At 42.5% G+C, this 13,630-nt stretch overlaps 1 protein-coding gene across 1 annotated transcript; it reads right to left on the bottom strand.

Moving 5' to 3' along the window:
• Positions 1 to 6,725: 6,725 nt before the first annotated feature.
• On the bottom strand, positions 6,726 to 11,198 carry LOC121847788 (zinc finger protein with KRAB and SCAN domains 1-like). The gene is made up of 3 exons (XM_042330536.1): positions 10,746 to 11,198; positions 9,928 to 10,058; positions 6,726 to 8,363 (listed from the first exon to the last, which is right to left on the bottom strand). Exons 1-3 carry the CDS (start codon positions 11,002 to 11,004, stop codon positions 7,221 to 7,223), a joined length of 1,533 nt encoding a protein of 510 aa, XP_042186470.1. The 5' UTR covers positions 11,005 to 11,198; the 3' UTR covers positions 6,726 to 7,220.
• Positions 11,199 to 13,630: the final 2,432 nt, after the last annotated feature.

Here is a 13,630-nt window from a genome sequence, read left to right as displayed (position 1 = left end):
AAATTCTGGACCCTATAAGGTATGACAGTGATTAATACGTGGTAAAAAGGTTTCATGGGTTATGATGGGACCATTTTTTTCTAATCAGGTCACATCCTTTTAAAAACAATGACAAACTGCAGCAACCTTATACTTGTTCATATGAATTACACTTACCATTCAAAAGTTTAGGGCCACTTAGAAATGGCATTGTTTTTGAAAGAAATGTACATTTTTTTGACCATTAAAATAACATCAAATTTATCAGAAATACAGTGTAGACATTGTTAATATTGTAAATGACTATTGTAGCTGGAACTGGCTGTTTAAAAAAAAAAAAAATGTTTTAATGGAATTTCTACATAGGCGTTGAGAGGCCCATTATCAGCAAACGTCACTCCTGTGTTCCAATGGTACATTCTGTTAGCTAATCTAAGTGTATCATTTTAAAAGGCTATGTTAGCACAGCTGAAAACTGTTGTAATGATTAAAAAAGCAACAACTGGCCTTCTTTAGACTAGCTGAGTATCTGGAGCATCAGTATTTGTGGGTTCGATTACAGGCTCAAAATGGCTAGAAACAAATAACTTTCTCCTGAAACTCTTCAGTCTATTCTTGTTCTGAGAAATGCAGGCTATTCCATGCAAGAAATTGCCAAGAAACTGAAGATCTCAACAGTGATGGGTACTACTCCCTTCACAGAACAGCGCAAACTGGCCCTAACCAGAATAGAAAGAGTGGGAGGCCCGGTGCACAACTGATTAAGAGGACAAGTACATTAGAGTGTCTAGTTTGAGAAACAGACGCCTCAAGTCCTCAACTGGCAGATTCAGTAAATAGTACCCGCAAAACACCGGTTTCAACTCAACAGTGAAGAGGTGACCCAGGGATGCTGGCCTTCTTTCAAAAACAAGGACATTTCTAAGTCAACCCGAACTTCTGAACAGTAGTGTATATTTAGACTAGATTAAGAGGGGGATTTCCTCTACCCAGACACAACCACTGATAGACAATATAACTCACAGGGCTTATGCAACTGTAGGCCTAATAACATTAATTCACATGTCATCACTATCATCCCATACAGCATGTCCAATTTCTGTTTAGGTGCAGCCTAGGCTGCTGCAACATTTATGTAATGAGTTATTGCTTGTCTGTCCGGAGTGATTGTGTTATCACCTTTGCTAAATAAATACAGAAGGAAAGTGGAAAGCCTACTTGAGCGAGCATAATACAAATGCGCCGCGTCAACATCTCTCTTTAATCACACTTAAGGTATTATGCGATGGAAGCTATCAACATATTCTGAATGGATTACGACATCTCAGAAAATACACTCGAAATGTGAAGCAGGTAAAGTATCGTAACATGCAATTACCTCTGCAAGTAGTTTCTCTTGTTAGCGGAACTTTCCCTCTCTTCCTGTTCTCTAAACAGCCAATTATTGCATGCTGTGAGGTTCTGTGTTACATATTAAAAGCCCATTACCATATAATATGTGATGGAATATTATTTGCTGTTGGCTTGCGTGGGTGTATGTTATGCAACATAGCTGACCTGAAACATTGTTAACAGTTTCAGGGCCATGGGCCTTTCTCGTGATGGAAAAATACAGAATAACATGAAGACAGGAACTGTGCAATGAGTTGTGGGGGACACATACAGAACATAGTCTGTGGTTTGCTACACTGTCTTTTGTTAGAACTCAAACTTAGCAATAACAGAAACCAGATATGTAATAACGGTATCTAAGGTATGAGCGCATAGTTACTCTACACAGCAACAGTTACATCTATCAACTGGAGCACCCGGGGGCTGGGACCAGCTCGTGCGCCAACAATCAATGATTGGTTTAAACTTACTCAACCTCACTTGACCTCTACTCTGACAGGCCAGCTCGGAAGCAGGAACTACTTCTGTCAGAGTATTAAAGAAGATACCTTTAGGGTGTTGGCCAGTTCTCTGTTTGCCCTGCGAGGTGGGACAGAGAGCCCGTATATACGAAAATCGCATTTACCACTTATTGCTTAGCTAATAAAAAGTACATAGTATACAATCGGTGACTCATTGTCATATTTATACTGATACCAGATTCGATTGACGCAACCCTAACAATGCCCAAAAATGTGTCGATAAGCAGCTTGATACAGTCTCTGCTTCTTCTTACTTTCTCGTTGTGTTGCGCAGTTTGAATACGCAGTCCTACGTCCATTACATAATCGATGCAGCTTTTTCCCAGAAGCTTAAATCTGATGTGGGCATGTATATGCTCCCTGCTTTTGTTATGGCGTTTGGCTGAACGATTGATGAGATAGGGTTAGTTTAGTGGAGTCTGCCACTAGCACAGTCTGTAGTCATATCCCCATTGCGACCGTGTCTGTGCCTCAATCTAGGTTGGGCAGAACTAAATATGGCGGTGTTCGCTTTAGCAATCTCACTGGAATAAAGAACTCCTCCATTCCTGTCATTATTGAAAGAGATTGTGATATCACAAAATAGGGCTACTTAATTTTAGATTCCTCACTTCCAAGGCAATTATAGTCAATGAACTGATCATAATCTTGATGCGATTGGCCTGACTGAAACATGGCTTAAGCCTGATTTCATTTACTGTGTTAAATGAGGCCTCTCCTCCTGGTTACACTTGTGACCATATCCCCTGCGCACCCCGCAAAGGCAGAGGTGTTGCTAACATTTACTATACCAAATTTCAATTTACAAAAATTGAGCTTCTAGTCATGAAATCTATGCAGCCTATTCAATCACTTTTTATAGCTACTGTTTACAGGCCTCCTGGGCCATATACAGTGTTCCCTGAATTCCTATCGGACCTTGTAGTCATGGCAGATATTATTCAAATTTTTGGTGACTTTAATATTCGCAGACCCACTCCAAAATGCTTTCGTAGCCATCATCGACTAAGTGGGTTTTGTCCAACATGTCTCCGGACCTACTCACTGCCACAGTCATAATCTGGACATAGTTTTGTCCCGTGGAATAAATATTGTGGATCTTAATATTTTTCCTCATAATCCTGGACTATCGGACCACCATTTTATTACGTTTGCAATTGCAACAAATAACCTGCTCAGACCCCAACCAAGGATCATCAAAAGCAGTGCTATAAATTCTCAGACAACCCAAAGATTCCTAGATGCCCTTCCAGACTCCCTCCACCTACCCAAGGACATCGGAGTACAACAATCGGTTAACCACCTAACTGAGGAACTTCATTTAACCTTGCGTAATACCCTAGATGCAGTCGCAACCATTTGTCATAAGAAAGTAGCTTCCAGGTATACAGAAAATACCCAAGCCCTGAAGCAAGCTTCCAGAAAATTGGAACAAAAATGGCACTACACCACACTGGAAATCTTCCAATTAGCCTGGAAAGACAGTACCGTGCAGTATCGAAGAGCCCTCACTGCTGCTCAATCATCATATTTTTCCAACTTAATTGAGAATAAGCACAATCGAAAATTTATTTTTGATACTAGGTTCCAAGAAACAAAATTCTGTTGGATCTGACAATTCATCTTGATGGTTGTACAGTCGTCTCAAATAAAACTGTGAAGGTCCTCGGTGTTACTCTGGACCCTGATCTCTCTTTTGACGAACATATCAAGACTGTTTCAAAGACAGCTTTTTCCATCTACTTAACATTGCAAAAATCTGAAACTTTCTGTCCAAAAATTATGCAGAAAAATGTATCCATGCTTTTGTCACTTCTAGATTAGACTACTGCAATGCTCTACTTTCTGGCTACCCGGATAAAGAACTAAATAAAACTTCAGTTAGTGTTAAACACGGCTGCTAGAATCTTGACTAGAACTAAAACATTAGATCATATTACTGTAGTGCTAGCCTCTCTACACTGGCTTCCTGTAAAGGCTAGGGCTGATTAAGGTTTTACTGCTAACCTACAAAGCATTACATGGGCTTGCTCCCATCTTTCTGATTTGGTCCTGCCATACATACCTACACGTTCGCTATAGTCACAAGGCACAGGCCTCCTTATTGTCCCTAGAATTTCTAAGCAAACAGCTGGAGGCAGGGCTTTCCCCTATAGAGCTCCATTTTTATGGAATGGTCTGCCTATTCATGTGAGAGGCGCAGATTCGGTCTCGACCTTTTAAGTGTTTATTGAAGACTCATCTCTTCAGTAGGTCCTATCGAGTGTAATCTGGCCCAGGGGTGTGAAGGTGAACGGAAAGGCACGGGAGCAACGAACCCCCCTTGCTGTCTCTGCCTGGCTGGTTCCTCTCTCCACTGGGATTCTCTGCCTCTAACCCTATTACGTGGGCTGAATCACTGGCTTACTCATGCTCTACCATGCCGTCTCTAGGAGGGGTGCGTCACTTGAGTGGGTTGAGTCTCTGACGTGATCTTCCTGTCCGGGTTGACGCCCCCCTCAGGTTCGTGCCGTGGGGCAGATCTTTGTGGGCTATACTCAGCCTTGTCTCAGAGTAGTAAGTTGGTGGTTGAAGATATCCCTCTAGTGGTGTGGGGGCTGTGCTTTGGCAAAGTGGGTGGGGTTATATCCTGTCTGGTTGGCCCTGTCCGGAGGTGTAGTCGGACGGGGCCACAGTGTCTCCCGACCCCTCCTGTCTCAGCATCCAGTAATTATGCTGCAATAGTTTGTGTCGGGGGGGGCTAGGGTCAGTCTGTTATATCTGGAGTATTTCTATTGTCTTATCCAGTGTCCTGTGAATTTAAGTATGCTCCCTCTAATTCTCTCTTTTTCTTCTCTCAGAGGACCTGAGCCCAAGGACCATGCCTCCGGATTACCTGGACAGATGACTTCTTGCTGTCCCCGGTCCACCTAGTCATGCTGCTGCTCCAGTTTCAACTGTTCTGCCTGTGGCTATGGAACCCTGACCTGTTCACCGGACATGCCAACTTGTCCCGGATGTGCTGTTTTCAACTCTCTCTACCGCGCCTGCTGTCTCCAACTCTGAATGCTCTGCTATGAAAGGCCAACTGACATTTACTTCTGAGGCGATGACCTTGTTGCACCCTCTACAACCACTGTGATTATTATTTGACCCTGCTGGTCATCTATGAAAGTTTGAACATCTTGGCTATGTACTGTTATAATCTCCACCCGGCACAGCCAGAAGAGGACTGGCCACCCCTCAGAGCCTGGTTCCTCTCTAGGTTTCTTCCTAGGTTCCTGCCTTTCTAGGGAGTTTTTACTAGCCCCCGTGCTTCTACATCTGCATTGCTTGCTGTTTGGAGTTTTAGGCTGGGTTTCTGTATAGCTCTTTGTGACATCGGCTGATGTAAAAAGGGCTTTATAAATACATTTTATTGATTTTTTCAGGTCACTGTACCCCCTTTCGCACAAGGCTCTGACTTTCCAAAAAGCAGGCAAGGTCAGCAATACAGGTGGCTTGATGGAAGGCTCCCTGTTAACCTGCTGCACTTTTGATACCAATTGGTATTGAACGCCCTCACCTTTTCATCCTTCTTCATGAAACTGTTCTCAGGCAGAGGTCGACCCTTTGTTTTAATTCGCACCTTTTCTGTGTACCCCAGAGAACGAAAGTGGTTCTTCAACAAAAAGTCCACAACATTTTCGGTAGCGTTAGCCATTCTGCTGACGAAAACTGCATGCTTGTGCTGGTAGCTAGTTAACTACTGCTACTTGCTTCTGAAGTTTGATATTATTCAATTCAAATTCATTTTTTCAAATTACAGGAGAAGGAGGTAGATTTGAAATTGTTTTCTTGGTTTTAGAACTGTATTATTGTCCAGTTAATGAAAGTTATTTCAATTGGCCTTGCTATCCCTTTTTACTCTCAATCTCTATCCAATAATGTCACCAAGTTTCTCGACACACAGAACCCCCCAGAATGCTCTGCAGCACAACCCCAATACAACACACTAGGTTCATTCTCTGATCATTATCCTATGATTGGATGGATAAGATGTCAGTTCATACTGCAAAATCTTTGATTGGTTGGAGGTCATCCTCTGGAAGTGTTCATAATTACCATGTAGGTCTATTGAAGGGGGGTATTGAAGTCAATCTAGCCAGAGGAAAACGGAAACTAGCTGTCCTCCGGCTACACCATGGTTCTTCCCCAGAAAGTGCTGTTGAGGTTACAAAAGACCTTCATTTTAAAACTGCGTTTTAATCAATTATTTGATGACATATGAATATAATTAGTATAGTTTTATCTGAAAAAAATAACTTTTTAATGTTTCACTTTTTATTTTTATGAAATTTCACTGAGGAGGATGGCCCTCCCCTGCTGCATGTACTGGTAACATGATTTGATAGCCGGTTAGATGGCATTAAGTTTTTCCAAAACTGTGGTCTATATTAATGTGAAAGTCAGTAAAATATTACTGAGTAAAAGTCAAAGTATTTGGTTTTAAATATACTTAAGTATAAAAAGTAAATGTAATTGCTAAAATATACTTAAGTACCAAAGTAAAAGTATAAATAATTTCAAATTCCTTATATTAAGCAAACCAGACTGCACATTTTTCTTGTTTTTAAAATTTACGGATAGCCAGGGGCACTCTCTATAAGACATAATTCACAAACAAAGCATTCGATTTAGTGAGTCCACCAGATCAGAGGCAGTGGGAATGACCAGGGATGTTCTCTTGATAAGTGCGTGAATTGGACCATTTTCTTGTCCTGCTAAGCCTTCAAAATGTATCAAGTACTTTTGGGTGTCAGTGAAGATGTTTGGAGTAAAAAGTACATTATTTTCTTTAGGAATATAGTGAAGTAAAAAATGTAAAGATACCCCAAAAACTACCTAAGTAGTACTTTAAAGTATTTTTACTGAAGTACTTTACACTACCGACGTTAGCAGGCTAGTAACATTGCAAGCTGATTTGTAACAAATTCAAAGTATTTGCTTGTAATCTGGCTGATGACTACTGGTTTCAAATGTAATTGAAACCAGTAGTCATGAGTGTAATTTATATGGTTTAGTTATTTCTGTTGGAGTTTACATTATGGAGAATAGGGTGGCTTGCCTGGGGCCTCCATATTACATCACACCGCGCAAAAACAACTTCCGGCATGACTTCGGCATTCTGATGGGTTTTATGTAATAACTTGGAAAATAGAAAAGTGAGGTAACTTTGCATTTGGACTTTTGATGCGTATACTAATGCAATTCCATATGTTACATTTGGTTGAATTTTTATGCTTACCTACCCTTTAATGCAGGTTTTGATCTAAACTTCAGAAGTTATCAAGTGGAATGGTTACAATTTTATGTTAATAGAGTGGGATGGTTTTTCTGCTGGTGTATCCTGAGGTAGCTTCTTTCTGTGAACTTCTTCCCGCATTGCATACAGGCGAACTGCCTCTCTCCCGTGTGGACCTTCAGGTGTATCTTCAGATTGTCCTGGCGGGAGAACCTCTTCTCACACTGGGGGCAGCTGTAAGGTTTCTCCCCTGTGTGGACCCTCTGGTGCCTCTTCAGGTCACGAGTCTGGGAGAACCTCTTCTCACACTGGCTACAGCTGTAGGGTTTCACCCCTGTGTGGACCCTCTGATGGATTTCCACCTTCTGGAGGCAGCTGAAGCCTTTGTTACAGAACATGCATAGGAACCGTTTCTCTTTACTATTGCCTGATGTGGCTCCCCCTCCCTGAGCCTGGTCTCTAGCCTTCTCGTTTGAGTTCAATACCTGATCTAAAAGGACTTGTGAATCGCAAGGCCCCACTGACGTGGACACTGGGTCGCGATCCCTGAGCGAATGTAAAGGAGAGTGGGTCGCAACATTTGGATTGGTCTCTAAGCTTTCCCTGTAATCTAAGGAATCTCTGCCCTGGGACTGTCCGTCTCCTAGATGACTATCTGCATTCCATGTGGGAGGAGCGTCACCCTCCAATTTCACAGTCACTTCATCTACCACTATAACCTCCACTTTCTTGTCTTGGCACCCTTCAGAGTATACACTACTACTGTACTGGTTCCAGTCCCCTCTAGACAGATCAGTCTGTCTCTCTAAGCCCAAGGATATGTTGCCAGCGTCCATTTCTGTCACGTAAGAACAAGACAGGTCATCACCGCCAGTGTCTAGCGCATTATCTTCACCGTCTCCACGGCAATGAACCATCCTCTGGCTCTGGTGAAATACAGGTAAGTACTCTGAGCCTGGAGCTGGAGGACAGCCCAGTCTCTCTGGATCTGATCTGTGGTCATATCCTGTGTGCAAGGGCCTGTGGGTTTCAGTTAAAGTCTCAGGGTCCATCTCTGACGACGTTCGGTATTCCACTGACCCGATGCTGCATCGGGTCCTGGGCAGCGCTGGGGCGGTGATGGGGTTCTCTGTGGCTAAAGGAGCCATTCTTTCAGTCTTCTCCTGCTTGACCAGAGACGATCCTCCAGGACCTGCAGCCTCTGCAGACTGACGAGAAGAGGGGTGGTACATGAGTTGAATTGGATAACAATGTCATAGGGAAGTCGCACAAGCTCCTATATCCTCCTGAGACCCAGCAATTCATTTTTATGTTCTTTAATGGACATTCGTTTTTGATCCGTATCTCTAAGGCCATACGTGCCACTGTGTTAGGTCCTGTTGTACCTATGAGAGGACAGTTTGGGCTTTTCAATTATCACGTGTAGCGGTGTCACCGTCATAATTTTTTCTTGTGTGTAATTATTTTTGAGAGTTTGATATTCAATATTTTCTAATAGGTAAATATCTCAAGAATAGTTTGAGTTTTCAGAGCAGTGGAATCATTTTCACACTAAATAAGATCTAAACAAGAGGTTGTTAATAAATGTTCTCTGTTCATATTCACTATCAATTTTTATGTCCAAACGTTTTTTTCCGGGTCTCTGAAGGCTATGACAGGTAAATGTGGCTGTACAAAAGCTGAAGAACGGCAGGTAGCCTAGTGGTTAGAGCGTTGAGCCAGTAACCAAAAGGTTGCTAGATCGAATCCCTGAGCTGTCAAGTTAAAAATATGTCGTTCTGCCCCTGAACAAAGCAATTAACCTACTGTTCCTAGGCCATCATTGTAAATAAGAATGTGTTCTTAACTGACTTGTCTGTTTAAATAAAGCTAAAATAAAATAAATAAAAAAGAACATACGCACATCCAGATACTTTCCGCAGGTCCTGGAGTTGAAGGCAAACTCATGGAAAACAGAAAGGAAAACGCAGCACACTGCTGCTCATGCTCCCAGGTGATATTTATTTACAACAACATGTAAGCAAGTGAGTAGCATTGGGCATTTTAAATGATTTCACTATTTAAATAATATCATGATGTTTTTGTGTGTTAAAGAATGTATTTAAAAAATGTTTTACTTCAATGAAGATTTGAGAGAGAAGGTGCTCTACACTAAGGGTGGGGGAGGGTTTAGAGAGGAGCAGGGGCAAATGTGTGTAGCACGGAGGGAGAAAGTAGCCAAACCAACTCACGCTAGTTTCTGTCATGCATGTCTTGACTGCATTGTTGTAAAGACACTAGCTAGCTACAGTAGCAAGGCTGAGGCTATTTTGCTGGGCTTCCCTCCCTTGTCTTCAACTCCGTTCATATGAAACAGCCTACCTGTTGGTTGATCATTGTAGCCAACTTAATTCTGTAACTTTAATTCCATTTTGCATTGATTAGAAAGCTCCCACGTCACTTGCTACACATGGTTCCTCTTGATTGACCGACAATAAGCTACACCAGTGTGAAACGTATGTGGGCTACCAGTGCCTTTTTTAAAATGAAAACTGTCACTGTTTTATAAAAAAAAAAGTCATGTAATGGTCTATCCTTGTAGGCTATGTAGCAGTGTCACATAGATCATTATTTAATTTTAGAAAAATGAATACTCTCCCTAGTAATCGAATAGTAACAGTTTGGATATTCGAATAACCATGCCCATCCCTAGCTGAGGGTAGCCTTTTTGAAATAAACTGGCCACATTTGCTTTACAAAGTAACAAGTTTTAGGCAACTCTATTACACTAACCTCTATCAAAATAACATGCTGGATTGAGGTTCCACTCCCCTCATCAACAGTGATTGGTTGGTCATCTCTCCATGTATTGTGTACCGCTGGCTTCACAAAGCTCCTGTGGCCTCCAGTGAGATGTCCTTCACCTGAGAGTTATTGGGGGAAAAGAGGTGGTTAGTAGAGCCTGACCGATATGTTTTTTTTTTTGTCAAATACTGATTCCTGTATTGGGGTGACAAAACTTAACGATACAGATATATCTACCGATATACTGTTACAGTGGAAAATTAAAGTGTAATATTTTCATAAATTGCTGTCCAATAACTACTTCAAATGTTGATTTCTTATATTGTGACAAATTATACGTAATTATACGTTTAATCCAATCCGCTGCCTCGGCTATGACACATCCTCTTACCTTGCGCTCACATTTCCATTGGACCATTACATTCCACATTTCCTGTGTTTCACAAAATACATCCAGATGCAATTTTGCAAGTGTTTCTTTTCTAGTTGAAAAATAATTTATTGCTTATTTGAAACATTTAGTTTCACTGCTCTAATTACGTTGGTAATCAGTTTATAATAGCAATAAGGCTCCTCGGGGGGTTGTGATATATGGCCAATATACCACGGCTAAGGGCTGTGTCCAGGTCGCGTCGTGCTGAAGAACAGCCCTTGGACGTGGTATATTGGCCATATACCACACTGCTTAAATAACAGTTACAGTCTATTTAAATGGGTTAACTAAGACCCAATTCTGGGTAACACATCTGAACATGTGTGCAAAGGGGAAGGGGGCGACAGGCAGCACAGCCTTCTGCAAAATGTACCTCTTGCCATTCCTCTGTATCGGTCGAGGATCTTGACACTACTGGGACGACTGGCAAGGACGCGCTCCCGTGATACCTTCAGTTCGAGTAGCTGTAGTTTCTTCTGCAATGCCCTGTTTTCTGTCTGGCTTTTAGTTATTTCCAAACTAAACACTGCATGTTCGTCGTCTATGAGTTTACAGATCTCTGCCACGGCTGCATTCGCTAGCACCTCCATGATGGAAGCTATTTGAGTGTGAAAAACCATGCAGTTAGCCATCGTTAGCTAACGTTATCAACTAGCAAGCTAGCGTTACCTAGATAACATATAAACTAAGTCCTGTCTCCAACGCGAATTACACACTGCCTGTGGTAGGTTTGTGATATGTTCTGTTCCAGCGTGTTAATAAACGTCTAAATAACAACAATAAAAACACTAACATAGAAATTGTTCTTGGTCACTGTTTACTTCCGTTTACACTTGAAAGGAAATTATGTTATTGGTTGGCGTCATAGCTCAAAGGTTGTGGTTAAATGAAAAAGGTTCACGCACCGTTCTTTGAAACGCGGTACTGGTTTTTATACTGAACAAAAATACACTGCTCAAAAAAATAAAGTGAACACTTAAACAACACAATGTAACTCCAAGTCACTCACACTTCTGTGAAATCAAACTGTCCACTTAGGAAGCAACACTGATTGACAATAAATGTCACATGATGTTGTGCAAATGGAATAGACAACAGGTGGAAATTATAGGCAATTAGCAAGACACCCCCAATAAAGGAGTGGTTCTGCAGGTGGTGACCACAGACCACTTCTCAGTTCCTATGCTTCCTGGCTGATGTTTTGGTCACTTTTGAATGCTGGCGGTGCTTTCACTCTAGTGGTAGCATGAGACGGAGTCTACAACCCACACAAGTGGCTCAGGTAGTGCAGCTCATCCAGGATGGTACATCAATGCGAGCTGTGGCAAGAAGGTTTGCTGTGTCTGTCAGCGTAGTGTCCAGAGCATGGAGGCGCTACCAGGAGACAGGCCAGTACATCAGGAGACGTGGAGGAGGCCGTAGGAGGGCAACAACCCAGCAGCAGGACCGCTACATCTGCCTTTGTGCAAGGAGGAGCACTGCCAGAGCCCTGCAAAATGACCTCCAGCAGGCCACAAATGTGCATGTGTCTGCTCAAACGGTCAGAAACAGACTCCATGAGGGTGATATGAGGACCCGACATCCACAGGTGGGGGTTGTGCTTACAGCCCAACACCGTGCAGGACGTTTGGCATTTGCCAGAGAACACCTAGATTGGCAAATTCGCCACTGGCACCCTGTGCTCTTCACAGATGAAAGCAGGTTCACACTGAGCACTTGTGACAGACGTGACAGAGTCTGGAGACGCCGTGGAGAACGTTCTGCTGCCTGCAACATCCTCCAACATGACCGGTTTGGCGGTGGGTCAGTCATGGTGTGGGGTGGCATTTCTTTGGGGGGCCGCACAGCCCTCCATGTGCTCGCCAGAGGTAGCCTGACTGCCATTAGGTACCGAGATGAGATCCTCAGACCCCTTGTGAGACCATATGCTGGTGCGGTTGGCCCTGGGTTCCTCCTAATGCAAGACAATGCTAGACCTCATGTGAATGGAGTGTGTCAGCAGTTCCTGCAAGAGGAAGGCATTGATGCTATGGACTGGCCCGCCCGTTCCCCAGAACTGAATCCAATTGAGCACATCTGGGACATCATGTCTCGCTCCATCCACCAACGCCACGTTGCAGACTGTCCAGGAGTTGGCGGATGCTTTAGTCCAGGTCTGGGAGGAGATCCCTCAGGAGACCATCCGCCACCTCATCAGGAGCATGCCCAGGCGTTGTAGGGAGGTCATACAGGCACGTGGAGGCCACACACACTACTGAGCCTCATTTTGACTTGTTTTGAAAACATTACATCAAAGTTTGATCAGCCTGTAGTGTGGTTTTCCACTTTAATTTTGAGTGTGACTCCAAATCCAAACCTCCATGGGTTGATAAATTTGATTTCCATTGATAATTTGTGTGATTTTGTTGTCAGCACATTCAACTATGTAAAGAAAAAAAGTATTTAATGAGAATATTTCATTCATTCAGATCTAGGATGTGTTATTTTAGTGTTCCCTTTATTTTTTTGAGCAGTGTATAATGTTTTGGTTCGCCTGAGATAAGGGAAACTCAGTCCCTCAGATTAATATAGATTTTTTTAAAATAAATCAGCACAGATTAGATTTTTTATTTAATTTCAACAAAATGGTCATACTCTATCCTTCTGGACTTGAAGTACAGTACTTTTATTTCACAAAATGATATGTAACAAGAAGTATACATTTTCTCACTATGGTAACACAATCGTTTGTAAATCTGGTACCCTCGAATTGATAAAATGAATGTAAGAATACTTTGGAAAAGGTTCAACATTAAGTTACACACAACTTCACTACTTCATGCCAAGTAAACATGAAGTAAAGCACTATACTTTCCTCATAAAACACCAGCATCAAACAACAGGACAGGGTTGTCACTTTACATCAGTGAAGCATTTTTACAGACCCCATCCCATCAACCATATCATCTACTCTGCCTCATCATACTACACAGTACCAGTCAAAAGTTTGGACACACCTACTCATTCAAGGGTTTGATCTGGGCCTTTATCCATAGTCTCAGAGTAAGAGCGCTGATCTAGGATCCCCACCTGCCTATACTGTACTGGCTCTGACCTAATACCATTCATGTAGTTGACAGTGGACTAAACCTCAGTGACACTGTGTGGTCTGTGTGCTGCTCAGTTGGTTACTCTGTGGGTTCAGACGAGGTGTAGTGTGGTTGTCCTCCATGACCATGGTCCCTTCAGGGTTCCCCAGACCCTCCTCACAACCCTCCT

Source organism: Oncorhynchus tshawytscha, linkage group LG11 (genome assembly GCF_018296145.1).
Source record: "Oncorhynchus tshawytscha isolate Ot180627B linkage group LG11, Otsh_v2.0, whole genome shotgun sequence".
NCBI classification, from domain to species: domain Eukaryota; kingdom Metazoa; phylum Chordata; class Actinopteri; order Salmoniformes; family Salmonidae; genus Oncorhynchus; species Oncorhynchus tshawytscha.
Note: the sequence above shows the minus strand (reverse complement) of the source record. Positions and strands in the feature narration are given on the sequence as shown.